Genomic DNA, 23,299 nt, shown 5'->3' on the forward strand with positions numbered 1-23,299 from the left:
AAATGTCCCATAAGCACTCTGACATCCATCATGAATATAGTTAGAAAACTAGAATTTTCTGCTAGATAATAGAGAAAGATAAAACATGAGAAGTAAAAGCTCTCTGCCTCTGCCTCCACTAGTTCCTATTTCCAAAGGTAATTAAATTTCCTTAAAAATCATGCATATGCCATACCTGGGTGACTATCTCTGTCATTTACACCAGAGGGATCATACTGAAGCATCTTTCTATGTTTCCACGTTTCACTGACTGAGATGGTTCCGAGACCTTTTCAGACCACCACAGGTAAAGCAGATCATTCTTTGTACAGCTGTGTCAAGTACTTGTGGGGTTATTGAATCAGTTCCCTACTGTGAGCAAGTAATTTGTCTCCCAGTTTTGTTACTATAAGCAATGTTGTCATAAACTAAAGGAGCAGTGTAAAGGTTGGTACAAGTCAATCCTGTGAGAGTAATGCAGCTATCAAACTAATTAAATGCATTTTTCATATTTAATACTGTTTTATATTATTAAAGCTTTTCAATATTTGGCAGATCTTTTTACAGAAAAATTAAGATTTACTCCATTTGTGATATCTTTGCTTTAACAGATTTCATAGATATTGACTAATATCCATTCTAAATTCTTTTACACTAAAAAAATTAAAAATAATTTATAATTATTATAATTATATAGTATATAATTATAGTTATATATAGTATAGTTATATATAATATGAAGGAATGGGACCAGTTATAGTTCATTTTTATTGAAGGTGGGGAAAAAGAACATGTAATTCATATATATAATATAAGTCATATACATATGTAATATATAATGTAAGAAGACTTGAATACATAATTCATATATATAATATATAATTACATATAGTATATAATGTAAGGGAAGATTTGATTTTGAGTTTTTATCATATTTTAGAATTAAAAATTATAGGATCTCTTTAACAACAATCAGTCTTAAGACAAGGTTAACCAGAAGTTGAAGTTTAGAAATTAAAGAGTGTCTTGGTTTTTCTGAAGTCAGAATATTTTTCCTTTTAGGTTCCTCTGCTTTGCAGATTTTTTTTTTTTTTACTTGATTCATGTCTTGCTTTTATAAGATGGAACCCAAAGGAGAATTCTAGTATGGATTTCACCAATGCCAAAGACGGCTGATTATTTTGTTTCTTTGCTAGATGCTGCATTAATTTACCCTTTGCAACTGTGCTAGGAACTAGGGATTGTCAGTCTCTTCTTACTTAAAAAAAGGATTATGAATACAATAAGATTGCTGCCAGGAAAAGGGAAGCACTTGGGAAAACTGCCTTATAATTTTAAGTAAATTACTAGTTTTGATTTGTGCTTAGTGGACCACTGCATCCTGTCATTAGTGGCTGAATACCCAACTTCAATAACCAGATCTGATCCTCTGGTTCAATTAAACTGGGGTCTCATTAATGAAAATAGGCTCATCAGATTCCACAGCTCTCTGCAGAGTAACAGTCATTAGTTAATGTGCATTGGGAATTCACAAAGCGAACAGTGGGAATGTGTAGCTTTTTGGAAACACTAGCTTTTTGGAAATAGTTATTTTATTAATTTCACTCAGTGCTCTTGATCAAACTATATGACACTCAACAAAATGTACTCCAAAAGAGTTACAAGTTTCAAGGTTTCCTTTTTGGCTTGTGTGAAAATGCTAGAAAACATCCATAGGAAACAGCTACCTCTTTCTCTACAGGCCTCCCTGGGATCTCTCAATAGGTGCATTTATAATAAAATATCACAATTTACATGAGTAAATTATAAGAGCACACAATCATTTTCTCATGCAATTCAAATTTCATCAGGGGGAGTCCGCTTTTTAGAAAGACACAAAATAAATAGTTCAAATAAAGAAATACCTCCTGGCTTTTCCTGGATTAAAAAGTCTGTCCTTGGGCATATTCATTAACTATACCTTTCAAATGAAATATTTTACACAGAGAACAATAATTATTACATTCACTTATAGTAAGCTTCAAAGTCCACAAATATCAACATCAGCAACTGAGAAGTATTTGTAGAAAGAGAATCACAAAATGTAATGTATGCTCATGTAATCTTAGCTGTAATGAGACTGACTTAACAGGAACAATCATAAACCTTATGGTTAAATATGAATATAAGTGTAATTGAGAGTTACAGGGTAGAGGAAACATGCTATTAGAAGGTAATTATTAATTTTCTGTATATATGACTGAAATTGACTATTATTATGCATTGAGAGCCCATTTATGGAATTTGCAAAATACATACTAATATCCTCCTTGGTAAATTGGGTTCAAATATGGTCTATGGAAAAGTTTCTGTTTAACTATGATATTGAATTAATGATGAAATTAGTGTTTATTCAAATTCCCCTTTAATCTCATACATTTTAAGTATTCTTGAATTTCAAATAAAAAACACACTTAAAATATTTGTATATAGCCTTGCATTTTCATTTCAAGATATAATTAGTTCTTAAGTCATTAAACTAGAGGGATACCAGGAAAAAAGAGCATTTACAATCGCAAAGCTATCCAATAGTCTTTATAGCTCAGTCATTTCTGTTACTGAAAGTTATCAGAGTATATTGGAAATAGAGACAGCAATTATTATCAAAGATTCTCTTACTTATTGAATTCTAGGGAAAATCTTTCTTAACCCATTAATTGGACGGAATTGAGTCCTGAACTGCCTATAAGGGCTATCTGGGTAGTAAGACCATTTTTGTCCTTTTAAGTATTTTCTAAAGACTCTTTAATGAACGTGGGTTATAGAGAACTTTTCTTTTTCTCTAAATGTAATGTATATATTAAATACACAAATTCTTACCATTTGCCTTCTGTGTGATCAAAAAGTCCTCCCTAAAGCTGGTAGTTTTGAAGCAGGTGATGGGCACATGGGGACTGTTCATTGATACATTCTCTCTACATTTCTCTAAGTTTGTAAATGCCATAAGTATTACAAGTGTACTGCATATTTATACCAAGTCTTCTTTCAGGATTTATAGTGAAAAAGTTGTAAAATACATCCGATTCTCTAGGAGCACACAATTTAAGACATGTAACGCTGATGAAGATTGACATACAGAAAATACCCCAAAGATAAATGATGTGGATGAATACAAAGTAAACAAGTTCCCTCTTGCAGTTCTCACACGGTGATCTCCTTTTCCTGTCTCTGTTGGATTCCCTCAAGCTCTGACCACTCTCTCATCCTCTGCTATCTGAGAATCCACAAGTCTTCCCCCGCCAGTTTCTCTCAGGGCCACTACTGTCCACCTACACAGCTCCCAGCAGTCAGAGTCCTTGCCATTTGATGCCTGGATTGCTGCAAAGATATCTCAGTTGCGCTCCATCTCTGGTCTCATGTGATTTCAAAGTTCACTTTGAATCCTGCTGTCAAACTCAACTTCCTAGAAACGCAGTTAACATCCCTCTACTTTGGGATCAGGAGGCACACTCCAGGTGTATTCTAACACAGCTTTTCTGCCCACCCAGGCCATTCCTCTTAGCAATCCCATGAAAATTTATCCATGCATTTCACTGTTCCCTCGTCTTTGCTCCGTTTTCTGCCGTGTTTTACCTGCCCATAAACATCTCTCTCTCTCTCTCTCTCTCTTTCTCTCTCTCTTTTTTAGTACTAGGAATTGAACCCAGGAGTACTTCATCACTGAACCATTTCCAGCCCTTTTATACACTTTATTTAGAGACAGGAGCTTGCTGAGGTGCTTAGGGCCTAAGTTGCTGAGGCTGGCTTTGAACTTGCAATCCTCCTGCCTCAGCCTCCTGGGTCACTGGGATTACAGGTGTGCGCCACTGTGCCTGGCTCTGCCCATAAATCTCTTATTTATTTATGATAAATACTTATTCACATCAGCATGTATTGAATACTTTCAGGATCTAATTCTTCCTCCATGAATGCCCTATTTACTAAATCATTATTTTCCTTTCCTCTGAATTACTTCAGTGTGTGTGTCACCTGTAGCAATGACCTCTGTGGAGTTGAGTTACACAGTGGCCACCCTGGCTGTATGTAAGGATCACTAGGGGAGTTAAACAAAGAAACGAACAAACAAACTCATCTCGGGTCAAATTCAACCTGAATCTCTGGGGTAGGGTTCAGACATCAGGAAAAAATGGTTTTTGATAGTCGTCTTAAAATGATCCAGGTGATTCTAACATGCAGAGAGTTGAACTATTATGAGATTTCTTGATTTCTAAGTATTGTTCATTCCCTTGGTCAAGAGTTATGCTGTCTATTACAGATGCAGGACGCTGGTAGTCCTGATATTTTGTTTGGTTCACAGAAAATTTTCAAACAATTTTAGTATTTTAAAATTGGGTGACTTATCATAAACATTCAGATGCCAGCTCTTTGAGGGAAAAAGAAAAGATCTAGTGAGACGAGGCCTGCTTCTTGCAACACTTGCTAGAACTGAGAATGAGCTTCAGGAGGCTGTAGTCGCCACCACTCCCTACAACTCCCTCACAGGAGAGAGTGCTGTTCACCATTTATTGTATCATTTGCAGAGTTTAAAGATGCTATTTCAGTAGTAGAAGAACCATTTCTTTGAAGCACTGTCTCATCTCTCTCCTTGACTCGTGTGCACTTTCCCCTGTAAAACTCAATGCTGAAGTAGAAAATATTTCCACATGTCAAATATCCGGGCACCCAGCCCAATTCTTCATTTGTTATTTTCTTGACCTCAGTAGTGATCTGAGTTTGCAGCATCTAGAATACAGCAAGTTCTAAGGTTGAGATCCACCATGTGCATGTATAAATATACCACAGTGAATTCCACCCTTATGTACAGCTATAAAGCACCGATTAAAAATAAATGAATGAGGGAAAGGAAGACCAGCAGAGTGGAGGAAGGGGAACAGAGAAGGGAGGAGAGGGGAGGAAGAGGGGGGCACCTGGGACTGAAATGAAGTAAATGAAACTTCATGCATTTATGATTGTCAGAATGAACCCAGCTTTTATGCAAAACCATATGCATTAATAAAAACAAAAAGAATGGGGTACAGAACCCTCTTTGGAGGTAGTCACATTTTGGGGGGGAATGTAGACTAGGGGCTTCAAGTGCTTACCTGATTCTGCTGATCTTAGAGGATGCCCTCCAAATTTGATTTCAGTCTGGCGGAGTTTAGTCATGTTCAGCAGCTGTGTGATGTGCGGAACGTCTGTTGTTAGTTGGCAGCTTCGTGGAATGATGTCTGTGGGTTCATCTGTTTGAAAGGGAACGCCATACATAGCTGGAAAGAAAGATAGACACTCATTCCCAAACTGTCAGCCATCTCTGCCAAGGGGGCACACCCTTTAAACCACACCCACTGAAGTGAAGCATTTTAGAGTGTGACTTTGGATGCATTACTAAACCTTCAGCCTTGATGTTCACACCTGTAAAAGGAGCATGATAATTTCACTGCTTTCTTATCAGGGTCGTAGAAAGGATTGCATGAGATAAAGCCATAAAACATACGGAAGAAATTCAGAGAACTGCTGGGGAGATAGCTCAGTCGGTAGAGTGCTTGCCTTGTAAGCACAAGGCCCTGGGTTTGATCCCCAGCACCCCCCCCCCCCCCAAAAAAAAAATTCAGAGAACTGTGCCTTAAATAAGGGAATTCACTGGAAATATTCACATTCACTTTTCAATAGCAGAGGTGTGACTTGAGAGAATGTTACATATGCTCCAGTTAAGACATCTGGGAGTACAGCAGATCAATAAGCAAAATGATATTATTGAAGAACTTAAGCACCCAGAGTCATTATATGAATGTTTCTAATTTTTTTAAATTTTGAAATAACTTTAAAGTTAAGGAAAAATTTTGAAAAAAGTACAGAAAGTATCCTATATACTTTAGACCCAGCTTCCCCTGATGTTAACATTTTACCTTTGAATACTTTCATGAAAAGTCTATTAAAATAGTTAAAGTAGCATTTTATTTTAATTTCATATACATATGGATATTTTGATTTTAGTAAATTTTCTGTTCACGTTCTTTACTCTTTTTACTGTAGTGCATTTTATCCTATCTATTTGTATGGCTTTTTTTTTTGTACCAGGGATTGAAACTGGGGTGCTTTATCACATCCCCAGCCCCCACCTTTTTTTTTTTTTGAGACAGGGGCTAAGTTGCTGAGGCTGGCATTGAACTTGCAATCCTCCTGCCTCAGCCTCCCAAGCCTCTGGGATTATTGTATGACTTGTTTTATGGTAAATATATTAAGCCTTGCCATTTGCAGCAAGTAGAAAAAGAAATTGATATTAATATCCTAGAAAGCAATTTTACTATATGTATGTATCCAAAGCCTTAAAATGTTCTTTCCATTTTACACAGTAATTTCACTTTATAAACCTAAAGTAAAATAAAATATTAGAAATTCAAAGATCTAAGCAAACAGGTATTTATAAGTTCTGAAAATAAGCAACTTAAATTTCCAGTACCTGAGAAATATTAGGCACATTATAGTATTTTAGGGGCAGTAAAGAACCAGAAGAAAATGTATTTATGAAGATATCAATGCTATGGGAAAGGCTTAAAAATCGAAATGAAATGAAAATAATAGATACAAAACTCTCAACTGTAGATAATAAATATATGAAATGTAGATAATGATAAAAAGGTAAGAAGGGAATGTACTAAAATGGAAAATAACTTTCAGGTGGTTAGCTTAAGCACAGTTTTTATTTTATTCTTCACGATAATTTCTATGTATGTTTGTTTTTTTATTAAAGTTTCTATTTTAAGAATGTAGTGGAAAAAATCTGCTGGAGTACATGTGAATGTTAGCAAGAAAAATTCAGCCAATCATCCCTCACAAAACACCCTTATGTATAAACTCTCACAACATTTATAGAGGCAAATGGTGTTCGAAGAGATTTCTGTGCATCTGAGCCACGGCATGCTCCTAATTGAATCCTAATGTCTTAATCTTGAAGAGGAAAATGAATCATTTAACTAAAATGTTAAATACTCATCAGCAGCGTAATAGCTTCTAAGTGTCCAATGCACCAGTGATTTAAAATCCACTAAATTTACAAATTCTAGTTTTCAGGTGTTCTTTGTCTAGTCATTCTTTATTTGTCATTGACATTTAGAAAATCGATATGAAGTAATAGAATAAATGAACTCACAGAATAGAAAGCATTTGGAAAAAAAAATTAACGCACACAAGTATATTTGACATATCATTCCAAACTCCTTTGAAGTTAAGAAAGTAATTTTCACATCAGCACCAATACCTATAAATTCAGATATGATCTTAAAAGAAGAGAATTCTGGAGGCCATTAAGAACCTAAAATAAAATACTGTATTCTTGTAAAGAGAAATCATGGAGACCTTAGGTTAGAGGTTTGTGTAAACAGTATAGGACACAGTGCCTCACAAAGCTGGAAATGAATCCAGCACAAAGCCTGACTTTGTAACTAACAAGGGACTGATAGCAAATACCTGATGACCTTAAATCCATAAACTTTTATGGAAGATAGAGGTAGAGACAATTTCAAAACTCCAATCCAGATCCTACAGGAAAAAGGAGAAAGAAAAAGAGACTGGGATCCCACAATCCTCTCTGGGGCATGCTCCCACTGACCTGCAAATCGGATTTCACATTAAGAAGCTTAGATCCCCTCTACCATTTTTTCTTTTCATGTGTGTGTACTGTCACTTCACACTCAGAACTGTCTCCATATTGGATTATTGAGAGAAATGATAGGCAGTATGAAACATGCAATAAAGGAATAAATAAAGACCCTTATCATTTTATTATTTAAAAATGAAGGCTAATAGTACTGTATTTTGAATGTCGAATGTTCCCCAAAGGTTCATGTGTTAAAGGCTTGGTACTGCTGGGAGATAGTAAAACCTTTAAGAGAGAGGTGGGCCCAGTCAGAGGTCCAGGTCAGTAGGAGCATGTCCCAGAGAGGACTGTGGGATCTCAGTCTCCTCTTTTTCCTCTTTTTTGCTTCCTGGCAACAAGGAGAGCAATTTTGTTCCACCAAATGCTTCTACCATGATTTGCTGCCTTACCATAAGCCCAAAGCAACAGGGTCAATTGTTCATGGAGTAAAACCTCCAAAAATGTGAAACAAAATAAATCTTTTCTCTTTATAAGTTGATTATCTTAGGTATTTTGTTATAGTAATGGAAAACTAACTCACAAATCATTAAGTAACTATTGGCTCTCGAACTTTCTCTGAAACTTCATGGAGGAATTATGTGGAGAGAGGCATTAGTCTCATTTTTGTGAAACCAAACTATGAAGGAGCTTTGTGACCATCTATTACCTGGTCACAAAGCTCCTACAGCTGGGTGTTCTGTAGACCTAAGTGCAAGTAAACTCCTCTCTCCAGCACCTGCCTCCCACTAACACCCCCTCTTCTTTGTGGCTAATTACTTAGTCATTTTTAATTTTTTTCTTTTATTTATTTATGCAGACTGTATTTTTATTCATTGTACACAAATGGGGTACAACTTTTCATTTCTATGATGTCATTTTATCTTTAGCATGTCATAACTTAATTTAAAAATACAGACTAATTCTGAAAAATAGCATGGATCCTACATAAAAATTAAATAGTGCTGAGTTTGAGTCCACAGATAGCATGGGCTGTCTTCATTCATGCATTTACTCATTCTGTAGATCAGTTTCTACTCTGGGCTGATTTAGGGGGTCTTTATGATGTCCTAGCACTTGCCTAGTGGCAGGAATCAGGTGGTGAGCCAGATGCACCCTGGCCTTGCCTTCTTGCATAGGATATGAAGCAAATCAAATCATAAATAATTGTTTAATTATAATTTAAGTACTCGGAAGGAAAAGTTGAAGGTGATGAAAGGTCAAAAGAGGGGAATCTAATAGCACAGGTGTCATGACAAAGAGACGTTTAAGCAGAGTCAAAAAGGATAAGCAGGAAGTATCTTTGGGGTGGTGATCATGCAGGTCGAGGGAACATTTGAAGGCTGTAAAGGCAGAAGGAGTCTGGTGTACTCTGAAAGCCGAAAGATGTTCTGCCGCAGGGTTGCAAGAGCAGGAGAGAACGGTGGGAGAATCCCCGCGACATCTTTGGTACAGCAGCTGGTTGGAAGGGGGTGCTCAGTAGATGCGCATGGGAAAAAGCTCCTTGACAGCCGGAATTAGATGAAACGCAGCTGCCAAGCCTGCCATTTTTCTTCTTTGGTTAGATAGTTAAAATGCTCCCTGTATGTTTACTTTGGATAGCACAACTTCCTCCCCAGAGGTAAATAACAAAGCAAGCTGGCAATCGGTTCTTGGAGTCCAGGGCCTGCGTGCCTTGTTCTTTTGGCTGAGTTCTCCCTTCTGGGAGGGCCTAGCTGTGGAGACACTGGGGCTGCCTGATGAACGTCTGCACAGAGGAAAGAGGAATCTAAACTGCATTTGCTAATGGAGCTGAAAGCGCAGAATGTTGGCAGCAGCAGTCAGTTCAGGATGGCAGAGTGGCACGTGGAGGGGAGGCTAAGAGAAAGCTGACAGATTTGTTTATGTCGCATCCAATCACAACCAGATGGTGGGTTTTTTGGCGTCTTCGCTCCTAGTGCAAGTTAGTGTATTATTAGAACGTTTGAGTGACTTTCTGACCGTGTTCACCTTTCTTTGGCCATAAAGTCATCATAAAATGAACCATTCTGTAGGTGTTTAATATCTTTGATGAGGATCCTAACTAGCTTTAAAAATTAAGTCATCAATTTTAATACATATATAAAACACTTTATGCATTAAAAATCATCATTCCCATTTTACTAGGGGGAAATGCCTCATAAAGTAGTGAGATTTATAATCTGCTTCAGTTTATCGCTCCTCCTAGCTCACGTACTTTAAGGACTAATTTTGTAATTCTTCACTGGTCACTAGTCTTAGACTCATCTATATTCATCTTATGCCTGCAGTGCCTAGCACAGTGCCTTATGAATAGCAAATTTCATCTCTTTAAAACACCAAGAAGTTCATAATATTTTATGTAATTACCCAGGCACAATACAGTAGATGAAATGCTGGATAAAGAATTCTGAAAATTGTTGGCTAAAATGATCAATGAACTACAGAAAGATCTAAGAAACAAACTAAGAGAGAAAACATAGAAAATGAGAAAATACTTGAATAAAGAGACAGATTAGACAAAGGGGAATAAAAGAAGGGAAGGGGATAGGAATAGGAAGGAGAATAGAATAAATCTAACTTAATTTTCCTATGTACACATATGAAAATACCAAAGTGAACCCCACCATTGTGCCCACCCACAAGAATGAGGTCCTAATTAGAATAAGATACATCCTATGCTTGCATAATTTTATCAGAATTGAATTCCACTGTCATGTATAACTATAAAGAACCAATAAAATAAAATGTAACCCCCCCCCCAAAAAAAAACCCACCAGTAAGAGAGAGACAAAGGTCTCTGCCAAAATAACTTGTTATTATTTTTTTTTTAACTAGAGATTGAACCCAGGGGTGCTTTACCACTGAGCTTCATCCCCACCCCTTTTTGTATTTTAGTTTGAGACAGGGTTTTGCTAAGTTGCTGAGGGTCTTATTAAACTGCTGAGGCTGGCCTTGAACTTGCAATTCTCCTGCCTCAGCCTCTGGAGTCACTGGGATTATATGCACCACTGTGCCTGGCAGGTCTGTTCATTCATTTGTTCATTCATTCATTCATTCATTCATTCATTCATTCATTCATTCATTCATTCATTCCTTGGCCATATAACTGTCAGATGTTCTCTGGATGTGGCATGGAGTGGGTATACTAGCCTGGGATATCCCTAAAGCTTGCTGATCTTGAATGGTCTGAGAGCTTTTAAAAAATTTACTGAGGAGAAATTCACATTAATATGAAGATAAGGATTTAAAAAGCAAAATGTTCAGTTGCATTTAGTGCGTTCATAATATTGTGCAACTACCACCTTTATATCTTGTTCCCAAACATTTCCATAACACCAAAATAAAACCCCATATTCATTAAGTCATTTCTCCCCATCCCTTCAGGTCCCTAGCCACCTGGCAACCATAAATCTGTGTTCTGTGTCTATAGATTTTCCTATTCTAGGTATTTCTTATAAATGAAATCAGATAATGTGTGACCTTTATGTGTGACTTCTTTCACTTAGCATGTTTTGGAGGTTCATCTGTATTGGAGCGGCAATCTGTACTTTTTATGGCTGAATACTATTCCACTGTAGCACATGTGACACTTTTGTTTATCCATTCCTCCCTTAGTGAACATTTGGGCTGTTTCCATATTGGCTACATATATATACCTATGTATATATGCTGCAAACATTTTGACCCATTCTATAGATTGTCACTTTCTTGATAGTGTTCTGTGATGAAAAAAGTTTTTATTTTGATGAAGTCAACAGTGATTTTAGTGTCACATTTAAGAATATAGCCAAATTCAAAGTCTTGAAGACCTTCCCTTTTTCCCTCTAAGGGTTTTATGATTTGAGTTCTTATATTTAGGTTGCTGATACAGTCTGAGTCCATCTTGCATATGGTATGAGGTAGGGGTCCAACCTCACTCTTTTGCATGTGGATAGTGTTGTTCCAGAATCATTTGTTGAAATGACTATCTTCTCTCCTTTAAGTTTGGCAGCCTTGTTGAAATCAAATAATTTGGTTTGTTTTCTGGATTCAATTTTATTTTATTCACTTGGTATTTCAATACAAAACTATTTTGAATGCTGTAGTTTTTCAGTAAGCTTTGAAATTGAGAAGTGTGATCCTATAGTTTTGATCTTCATTTTTAAGACTGTTTTGGCTTTTTGGAGTTCCTTGCAATTCCACATGAATATGAGGATCAGTTTTTCATTTCTGCAAAGAAAGCCACTGGGATCTGGAGAGAGATTACATAGCTGAATAATATTGTCATCTTTACAAAATTGAGTCTTCCAATCCATGGGCATGGGATTTCTTTCCACTTATTTAGGTCCGCTTTGATTCTTTCAGGAATATTTTGTAGTTTTCAGCATGTAAGTTTTTCACTTCTTTGATTAAATTTATTTCTAGGTATTTGACTGTTCTGGATGCTACTGTAAATGGAATTGTCCTTAAGAGTTTTTTGAGAGATGAGATTCCATCAAAACCTTAGTTTGATCATAAACTAGATATTGTCATCAGAATAATCATGAACCTCAATATATAGATATTCTTTTTTTTTTGAGAACACTCAAATCCTTTATTTTATTTTATTATTTTTTTAAAATTTATTTTTATTGTAAACAAATGGGATACATGTTGTTTCAGTTTGTACATGGAGTAACAGCATACCATTTGCATATTCATATATTTACATAGGGTAATGTTGTTTGATTCATTCTGTTATTTTTTCCTTCCCCCCACCCCTTCCACCTCTCTTTTCCCTCTATACAGTCCTTCCTTCCTCCATTCTTGCCCCCCTCCCACCCCCCATTAAGTGTCATCATCCGCTTATCAGTGAGATCATTCCTCAATATGTAGATATTCTTAACCTACTTCTATGGGATCCCCTATTGACTGCTGGGCAATTCTGCTATGCTGACCTTACCCCCTCTCTTGCCCTGGACTGGTTTGCTAGCCAAGGGCATTTCGAGTTCAAAATTACTTTGGAAGGAGTGAAAATGCAACCTGAAACTGGTAAGATCTGGGTACTGTATGCACTTACTTGACCTGGAGATGAAGAAAGAGATGGGGAAACTCTCAACATAATAATATTAAATATTAATACTGCTAATAGCAATTATTAAAAACACTGAACCATTCTGTCTATTGAGGAAGGTAAACTTGTATACTGCTGAGGAAAGAACAGGTAAAGACTTGGTCTTGATGTTCCACTGTGTGTGACCCAAGCGCAGGATGCCTCATTCCATGGGTCTTGTTTCCCTGATCTGTATAAATCTCTGGATTAGAAAACCCCTACGGCCCCTGTTCAATGAGTCTCTTTAGGCAAGATATTGATATTTCCAGATTCTTCCATAGCCATTGAAGGAATAATTTCTTCAAATTGCTTGACACTCAATAAAGGTTTATTGAAGAGACAATGAATGAATGAATGAATGAACAAATGAATAGCCAATCCTTAGCTCATTAATTCATCAAACATTTATAACAAATTACTAGTACCAGGTCATGTGCTAGAGATAAAAATGTAGAGAACTGGTCTATTGCCTTCAAGGGGCTCTCAGTCTGAAATTATAACTTTAATTATTCTCTTGCATTTCTGAATATAGTCCATAAACCCCCCACTGCTGATATTTCAGCAAGAACTCTGAACTGCAGGCTCAGGGGAATGGTAACTCTTCATTGGCATACATATGTTTGACAGATCATGGCTCATTCTTTCTTCTTGCCTTTTCTTTTCTCTCTCCTTTTTCTCTTTCTTTTCTAAATATCTACACATACATGCTGTTTTTTTATTTCAAATGCAGAATGATATGTTAACCAATAATTCAGTCATGTACTTCCCTAAAAATGCCATTCCACGTCCCCTCGGGAGCCAGAAAAGTAATAAACTAAATCAGATCTGCACTTCACCACTTGTCTAGCTTGTCATTCCTCTGGGCAAGTAAGAACTAGTTAATTGCTTATTGCAAGGTTCTAATAATTCACTTTCTATTATATCCCACTGTGTAAATGGAGAACTGCAAAGAATTAGGAACAGTCTCCTAACTTGGGAGAGCTTAAGAAGTTCTAGAGGGAAATGGTAACAGTTTAATTAAGCCAAGGACAATAAAGAACTGAAATAAAGTAAGCTTTCAACACATTATTTTTCAATTAAATTCTATGGAATTGGAAAAAAAAATGGTAAAAAGTTTCCTCTACTAAAGATCTCAGAATTTGACCACTCTGTCTTTACAGAAGAAACCAACCCCTCCTTCAGTAAGAAGGACAAAAGGACCTCCACTACTGGTTGTAACACAGGTACCCAAACACAGCCAGTCATCAAATCTTGGCATTCTTAGTTCATGGCATCTCTTGTTTCTTTCCCTTTTAAAATCTCCCTTTTCTTTACCATTCCATGAGAGGTAGTACACTGTAGCTGTTAGCAGTATAAACTCTGCAGCCCTGCAGACAGGTTCAAGTCCTTTGTACTTTGGTACATAACTGTTTTATGACATTGGGCACTTGACTTCTTTATATTTCAGTTTCCCTACCTATAAATTAGGGTAATAGTGATATCCATCTCAGAAGGCCATTATAAGGATTAAATACATTCATATCTGTAAAGTTCTTAGAGCAGTGCTGAGATCTTATCAAGAGTTAAGGCACTATAATCACCACCATCACCACCACCATCACTACCACCATCATCACCATCACCATCACTACCGTTATCTCCACCACCACCATCACAACCACCATTATCACCATCACCATCATCACCGTCACCATCACCACCACCACCACCATCACAACCACCATTATCACCGTCACCATCACCACCACCACCTCCACCACCTCCACCACCTCCACCATCACTACCACTATCATCACCATCACTACCATTATCACCACCACCACCATCACAACCACCATTATCACCGTCACCATCACCACCTCCACCACCACCACCACCACCATAATCACCATCATCTTTTCGATTTCACTGCCAACCTCCTTCACCAGGGATCGGGACACTCAGTTCACTCTGTGCTATGATGGCCTTTGTTTTCTTTTGTGTAATTGTCTTCTTTACGAACTCTCATATTGTTAATTTTTCTAGTGCCTACAATTACACATAGAACTGTGAGGAGAGGACTTGAGTGCTACGTTTTTATGTCATCTCAACCTTGCAGCTTAGTTGTACACTAACACATTATAACTTCCATCCTGCCACGCACCATGTTCCTTGAACACGTCAGATCCCTTCACAGTGCCATGCACGTGTATCTCTCTCTCTCTCTCTCTCTCTCTCCTCTGCCTGAAATGATTTTTCTTTTCATTTACCCACTTATTATTGGGAAATAATTATTTTTCCTTCAAGACAAAATTTGGAAAGTCAACGTTGGTCAGTATATCCCAAAGAGTGGTCTATGGACAGGTACTGGTCCAAAGTCATTTTCACTGCTCTGTGGTAAAAATGTCACCCTATATTCTGAAGTTAAGATCCTCCTAGACTGTGTGGGTGACTGTGTGCATGTTTAATTTGTCTTTCGTTTAATGAAACAGTCAGAATAATTGTAGTTTCTCTTGTTTGCCTGTTTTAATATTCTGATTTGGCAAATCCAGATGTGGGCAACCTTACAGTAGGTCTTAAGTTTTTCTTAACTTGATAGACTGGAAAATCAAAGTGCCTCAATAAATGGATCTTCTAAGTAAGGGGCTCCAGACTCTCTTCCCACTACTTATTAAAGCCCATAGGGAAATTACCATTGAACATTAAATTTATATTAACATGTAAATTTCCCTGTGAGACCCTGAGCTCCTTGAAATCGGCTGTGTCATCCCACTGCCTAAGGTGTAGAAGACAGGTAAGTGTTTAGAATCTGCACAGTGGATTACAGTTTATCTTTTCACATATGTTTTTGTATATGACTGGATAGTCACAATGACCTTACAATGACCTTATATCAGTTATTGAGGAAACAGTCCTCAGAGATGTTGAAGGCTCATACAAAACCACAAAGTTGGCATGTGATCACAGCAGTGGACTCTGGGAACATTCACCCATGTCTTCGGGGTCTACAATATCTATCAACTTTACTTTTCCAGGAGGTACTTGGTTTACACATGCTTTTCTTTCACTGCAAATATAATAACAGTATTTTACCTAACCAAGGAACAATTATTCTTATGTTAATGAGAAGGGAACTGAAGCAGAGATATTATACAAGGTTAAGGTTAAATGCTAAGAGGAATATGAGGCTATTCTCCACACCAACCCGGACCACTCTGGTATGAATGCTCACCGTGTGGGAGGCTGTGTATGTGTGGGGACAGGGGCCATATGGAAATTCTCCGTACCCCCTACCTAATTTTGCTGTGAACCTAAAATTGCCAAAAGTAAAGTATTTTTTTTAAAGTTGTGCACATCTGAATCACATGACATACTATGATTGCATTTCTTTTCTTGTACAACATTTTGTTTTCCTTGGAGTTGATCATTGGTTTGTTTGGTCATGGGTTTTCCATATCCAAAATGTCATTTCTTCCTAAACTTCCCATTAACCTTGTGAAATCATCATTGATTTTATTTTCTACATTAAAACATATCAGACTCTCTCAGATACATTTTTTTCCCTGGAGACTTTCTTCCTGAAAGCCTCCATTTTCTTGCTCAACTCTGGATGTGATGCCCGGTTTCATCCTTCAAACTCCTTTGAACATAACAATTTTGGGAATTGCCTTTGATTTTTTTTTTTTTAAAAACAACCTACTTTTTAGTGTAGATTTTCCCTTTGCTTTTTCCCCTGAATGGAACTCTTTGTTTCTGCCTTGGATTATTAATTTCCTCCTTTTTCTTGATCAGCTCTCATTTTTATGAAGAGTATCTTCCAAATCTTTTTGAGAAATGATGTAAGTAAATAATTTTTTAAGACCTTGTATCTTCATTCTTTATTCACTTGATTGATAGTTGTGTGAGTGTAGAGTTCTAGGTTGAAAATAACTTTTCCTTAGATTTTCAAAGGTAGACCCTCAAGGTCTTCTGTCACCAAACATTGTGTTACAAAGTTGGACATCATTCTTATTCTCTTATTCCTAATCCTTTGTATATAAATTGTATTTCTAAAAATTCTGCAAACTTAAAGTATCTTCTTTTTTTTATTGTAAACGAATGGGATACATGTTGTTTCTCTGTACATGGCGTAAAGGCATACCATTTGTGTAATCATAAATTTACATAGGGTAATGTTGTTTGATTCATTCTGTTATTTTTTCCCTTCCCCCACGCTTCCCACCCCTCTTTTCCCTCTATACAGTCCTTCCTTCCTCCATTCTTGCCCCCCTCCCTAACCCTAACTCTAACCCTAACCCCTCCCTCCCCCCATTATGTGTCATCATCCACTTATTAGTGATATCATTTGTCCTTTGGTTTTTTGAGATTGGCTTATCTCACTTAGAATGATATTCTCCAATTTCATCCATTTGCCTGCAAATGCCATAATTTTATCATTCTTTATGGCTGAGTAATATTCCATTGTGTGTGTGTATATATATATATATATATATACACACACACACACACCACAGTTTCTTCATCCATTCATTAATTGAAGGACATCTAGGTTGGTTCCACAATCTGGCTATTGTGAATTGAGCAGCTATGAACATTGATGTGGCTGTATCTCTGTAGTATGCTGATTTTAAGTCCTTTGGGTATAGGCCAAGGAGTGGGATAGCTGGGTCAAATGGTGGTTCCACTCCAAGTTTTCTAAGGAATCTCCACACTGTTTTCCAGAGTGGCTGCACTAATTTGCAGCCCCACCAGCAATGTATGAGTGTACCTTTCTCCCCACATTCTTGCCAACACCTGTTGTTGCTTGTATTCTTGATAATCGCCATTCTAATTGGGGTGAGATGGAATCTTAGGGTGGTTTTGATTTGCATTTCTCTTATTACTAGAGATGTTGAACATTTTTCCATGTGTTTGTTGATTGCTTGTAGATCTTCTTCTGTGAAGTGTCTATTCATTTCCTTAGCCCATTTGTCGATTGGATTATTTGTATTCTTGGTGTAGAGTTTTTTGAGTTCTTTATAGATTCTGGAGATTAGTGCTCTATCTGAAGTATGATTGGCAAAGATTTTCTCCTACTCTGTAGGCTCTTTCTTCACATTGCTGATAGTTTCCTTTGCTGAGAGAAAGCTTTTTAGTTTGAATCTATCCCAGTTATTGATTCTTGCTTTTATTTCTTGTGCCATGGGAGTCCTGTTGAGGAAGTCTGATCCTAAGCCGACATGAAGAAGATCTGGACCTACTTTTTCTTCTATAAGATGCAGGGTCTCTGGTCTGATTCTGAGGTCCTTAATCCATTTTGAGTTTAGTTTCGTGCATGGTGAGATATATGGGTTTAGTTTCATTCTGTTGTATATGGATTTCCAATTCTCCCAGCACCATTTGTTGAAGAGGCTATCTTTTCTCCATTGCATATTTGTGGCCCCTTTGTCTAGTATGAGAAAATTGTATTTATTTGGGTTTGTGTCCGTGTCCTCTATTCTGTACCATTGATCTACCTTTCTATTTTGGTACCAATACCATGCCATTTTTGTTACTATTGCTTTGTAGTAGAGTTGAAGATCTGGTATTGCAATAGCCCCTGTTTCACTCTTCCTGCTAAGGATTGCTTTAGCTATTCTGGGTTTCTTATTCTTCCAGATGAATTTCATAATTGCTTGCTCTATTTCTGTAAGGTACGTCATTGGGATTTTAATTGGAATTGCATTGAATCTTTATAGCACTTTAGGTAGTATGGCCATTTTGACAATATTAATTCTTCCTATCCAAGAACATGGGTGATAAAGTATCTTCTTTTGATCCCTACTGTTATGGTATTTTATATTGGTGAGTCCTTTTCATTAATTATTCTGGGTTGTGATGGGCTGTGTTAATTTGAAAATATCTGGGCTTCAATTTTGGGAAATTCTATTATTTCTCTGTTTACTACAGTCTCTCGTCTTGGAATCCTGTTACTGGGATGGTGGACTCCCTGGGCTAATTTCTATTATTGTTAATATTTCTATATATTTTCAGTCTTTTGAGCTTCTTTATTTTATTTTTTGTTCTGTGTCTCTTAATGTGGGAAAATACCATCCAGATCTTCAAAATATTTGCAGAGTTTTTGATAAGCATTCACTCAAAACGGGCATAGCAAGAGAAAAATAATTAGACAATAGAAACAGATACTCAGGGGATTCAGATACCATAGTTATGAGCCAGGAGCTTTAAAATACCTTTGATTAAGATAGTTGAGAAATTTGATAAGAGCATGGAGAATTTCATATGAGGAATGGGAGCTATAAAAAGAAATCAAATGAAATCCTAGAGTCAAAAAATATCATAATTGAAATTAAGAATGCTGAAGCGTGCAATCATTCAGCTCATAAATAGAGGAAAAAAATTTCTACACATATGGTCCAAGAAGAAACACAGAAGAATGTTCTGGCAGCATTATTTAAAACAGCCTAAAAGAAGAAATAAAATGAGGTTTATTCACATAGTGGCACATTATACTTACTAAAAATCAGCAAATTACTGCTAAGTGCAATAACTTGGATGACTTGCATAATGTTTTGAGAAATAATGCATATAAGAGAGAATATGTAGTAGGTTATTCTATTTCTATAAAGGTCAAAAACTGATTAAGTTAATCTGGTAGAAGCAAAGACAGTCACTCAGGAGTGGTAGAGGGTCAGGATTGGAAGGGGACCTAAGCAAGGCTTATAGGATGTTGATAATGTTCTATTTCTTGATCTTGGTGGTGATTTCGGAAGTACATTCACTCTGTGGAAATTCCACAAACTGCACACTATTTGTGCATGTTTCTATATGTATAGAATTCTAGCATATAATATACTTCAATAAAATATTTATGGAAGTAAGGCAAGAACAAATTATTCTTATGTGTGTAGTATCTTTTATTAGCTCTGAGAAAAAAATATTTCCTATCATACCTAATTCCTTCTTCCTGTTAGTTTTGGCATCTATCATGCACCTAATGTATCTGAGCTCAGAAGCTGTCTGGTTAGGTTTCTGCGGAGAATAAACCTCTTGCTGCCTGGTTGTATGGAGTTAGAGAGGGGTCTGGGCTCCTCCGGCAACCTAAGCAGAATTTAACCACACTATTTTTTAAAATTTTTGATTAATTTTTAAAATTTGTTCTAATTAGTTGTACATGACAGTAGACTGCATTTATATATTTTGATAGATCATACGTAAAAGGAGTGTAATCTCTCATTTTTCTGATTATACATATTGCAGGATCACATTGGTCATGCAAGCATACATGTACATGAGGTAATAATGTCTGTTTCACTCTATTATCATTCCATACCGAGTACCCCACTGGGGCTGCCAGCTCATGAACACTCTGAAACCCATCAGAGACCTCAAGACCTGTAAGCCTCAAGATTTCAGTCATCTTTGGTCTTCTTTAAGTTACTCCTTGTGCTTATAAAACTTGTAACATCTTTTGTCTGTTTTTGTCTCTTCTCCCACATTCTTTATCTTAGTGTGTTCATACCTTTTTTTACTCCTATATTATAATTTTAGTGGGGCTTGAGGAAGGATCAGAGATGAAAACATGCATTTAATTTGTATGTCTGATCTGCTTTTTTCTTTTCATTTTTATCAGTCAGGTTATGAACCACCTCCCTTCATCTGCTGTAGAGTACACATATATTTCTGTACATTTTGAGGCCTCTTATTAGCTGGGCTCCATTTTTAAAATATCTTTCACTTTCCCATATAGCCTTTAAGTGGCATATAAGACAAGCAGCTGCACTTGATGGCTCCTGATCTCTTTGGGGAGCTATTAATACACTGCTGTGTTTTATTATCAAAAGAATTTATAGGCACAGTGTTCTGGTCCACAGAGTGAGCCACCTAAGGATTTCTTGTAGTGTACATCTACACTCATATAGATAGAGCACAAGTCTAAAGTCTAGAGACAAATGTCTAAAAAAATCTCCTTTGACATCTTATGAGCAGCCGTGCTTCCTGGGCTTCTGGAAATTTGATATTAAAAAATAAATTCCAGATGAAAATCAAAAGGAAGTTATCAGTTTTCTTTCAATACTTTGGTTGTTTAAAACCATTTTAGCAGGATGATATGTCATCTTATGAATTCTAGGTGGCTGAGTGATGGATTTTATATATATATGTATATATATATTTCTAGTCTCTCTAGGACTAATATAAGGAAGAACTCAACTGTCCATTTTAACATGATCACTAGAAATTAATACAGTGGCTGCCAAATGACTTCATGAAATGTACACAGAATAAAAAGAATGGACAACTGCAGAACTTTTTGGAGGCCTGCTGTCTTTTGTATATCCCTCCTAATTTGGTGACTTTCCCACACAGTGAGTTCTGTCTCCCAAGTCAGGAATCAGATGAGATTTACTGGGCTCCTTGGCTGCTTGGAACTTAGGCTCCACAAATCAGACACAGCCATGTCAGTCTTGGTTCAACAGAAAGAAACACTGAGAAGAAATCAGCTTCTGGTGAGGGTAGCAGAGAAGTAGGCACTTGCTTTCAGGAGCTGCTGTAATAGAAATTCTGGAACTGAGAGCCCAGTGTTACAGTGGGTCTCATAGAGTCTGCATGGTTGCAGTAGCTATGGGGGAGGGGCGTGAGAGGGGTTGAATTTGTTCTTGGCTCTGGATACTAAGCCTGACTCTAGATATCCTTGAGATTCTATAAATTAGCTATTTCCTTAAATAAATCCCTTTTCTGTTTCAATCACCTTAAAAGGATTCTGTCATTTGCAACCAAGAATCCTAACTCAGATGGCAAGTGTCAACACAAACAAAGAAGAAAAGAGCTGCAAAAATAAAATAGCATTTTTTTTTTTTTTTGTGATATTCAGCTTCAGTAACATTTTGGTCCAGAATAAAGAAATCAACATGATTGTGAGCAAATTCACTTCAGCAGACATAAAATCAAACAGCTACTATGCATCCATACTATTCCAAAGGCATGGGTAATTTAAAAAATACATCAGAGGATTTTAAAGTCCTGATAGCAAAACATACCATCTTTATCAGCAGTGTCTTGAGGCTTTGATTTTAAGGTGAAGATTTTCCGTAGCTTACAGTTAGCTGAGACAATAATTCCATCCAATGACTGGAAAACTGCTCCCTTGAATATTTCACTGGTGAATGCTACCAAGTCAATGCACAGATTGCACCACTAAGATGGAGAGAAGCAAAGGAGAGTTAAGTTCCTTCAAAATCACGTAAATGAATGAGCCACTGGGTGCAGAAAGACCGGAGAGTTGAGGTAGCTATGTGGATCAGCCAGCCCCAAACCAATTTCACCCTGTCTTGGCTTAAAAGTTTTCTTAAAAATTGCTTTGATTCTTCCCAAGAAACCCCCATAATCTAAACTATTCATTGGCCATGTGGCTACAGAGTTCCCATCATGAGACAAGGCCATGACAGCTTTGGGAAATAACTCTATCTGCAGGTACTGTGCTGGTGGGAAGTTAATTGTAGGTGTGTTGGATCGCTTAAATCTTGAAAATCAGGCATAAGTAGCCAATTGTTCCTTCAAGGGGCCTAATTTGATCACAATTAGCCACTTATATTTGAGGGAAAAGAAGGCATGAATGAAATTAGAAGCTGGTTTAAGCAGTAGCCAGTGCTGTCTACTTATAACCAATTAACCTATTGTACAGAAATAGATTCTTCTAAAGAATTTGTAATTATGCCTGGTATTTGCCAGTTTTAAAGTACTCTTGCAGGCACTAATTTCTGCCCATTAAACAATTAGATTCCTCAATACTTCATCAAATGAATCCTCTAAATGGTCTGACTGAGTTAAAGAAAGTGGGAAAAATAATCAATGCAGTGAGTAAGACATGTTTAAGACTATAGGACAAAGGTAGGAAAAATTATTTTTGAAGTTAAAATTGTACGTACTCCTCATCTTCTATGTATTAGACCCTTTTGTTTTTTGTTTAGGAGATTTTTTAAGAGGCAAAGCTTTTTTATCAAGGAATGTTGACTTTTATACGGAGGCGAGCCTAAGATTGTTTCCATAGGAGAAAAGGAAGAGAATGCAGTAAGATATTGAGAAAATGTAAGGAGATTTTTTTTCTTTTGGTACATGTCTCAACAGTAAGTTTATATTACAGGTCATGAGCATGCTCTGGTCTCTTGGGGGTCCACGAGCCTGACAAAAGCAAAGGTCGGAGGTTAGACTGAGTTGTCGTCATCAGCAGGATGACAAGCGCGGTGGGTATTGGGAAGTGTTGTGGTGGGATGGGCCAGGGGGCCAGGTTCTGGAGCAACTGGAAGATCAGGAAAAGGACCTGGGAATCTAAAGAGCAAGTGCATATGAATAAGACAATGCTTACCATTACAGAGGACGCAGAATGGGCAGGTGGGGAGGTTTAGAAAAGCCTACTTAAATTTAAAAAAAAAAATTATCACAGTTTTATATATAAATACAAGCCAAACAGTATCAAAACTTTTGTACAAAATACATTACATTCCCTTGTCATGCTTCCTCTCGTCTAATCACACTGTCATCTCAGATATCTGTTTTTTGCTCTCTGTATTTAAAAATAATAGCTCTTCATTCAGTAATCTCAGACACCAGTTACTGACTTCCTGTATGGTAGATAAGACTTT

The 23,299-nt window shown here is 36.9% G+C and overlaps 1 protein-coding gene across 3 annotated transcripts in view; it reads right to left on the reverse strand.

The window, feature by feature from the left end:
* The window catches only part of CFAP20DC (CFAP20 domain containing), a 226,806-nt gene that overhangs the window by 106,739 nt on the left and 96,768 nt on the right, over window positions 1–23,299 (reverse strand). For all 3 annotated transcript variants that reach the window (XM_079114399.1, XM_079114398.1, XM_079114397.1), the window contains exons 6-7: window positions 21,698–21,854; window positions 5,100–5,264 (exon numbers count right to left, since the gene is read on the reverse strand). In XM_079114399.1, coding sequence (XP_078970525.1) covers window positions 5,100–5,264; window positions 21,698–21,854 — 322 coding nt within the window. The remainder of the gene's footprint in view (window positions 1–5,099; window positions 5,265–21,697; window positions 21,855–23,299) is intronic.

The sequence above is a fragment of the Sciurus vulgaris genome, assembly GCF_902686455.1.
Source record: "Sciurus vulgaris genome assembly, chromosome: 16".
In the NCBI taxonomy this organism is placed as follows: domain Eukaryota; kingdom Metazoa; phylum Chordata; class Mammalia; order Rodentia; family Sciuridae; genus Sciurus; species Sciurus vulgaris.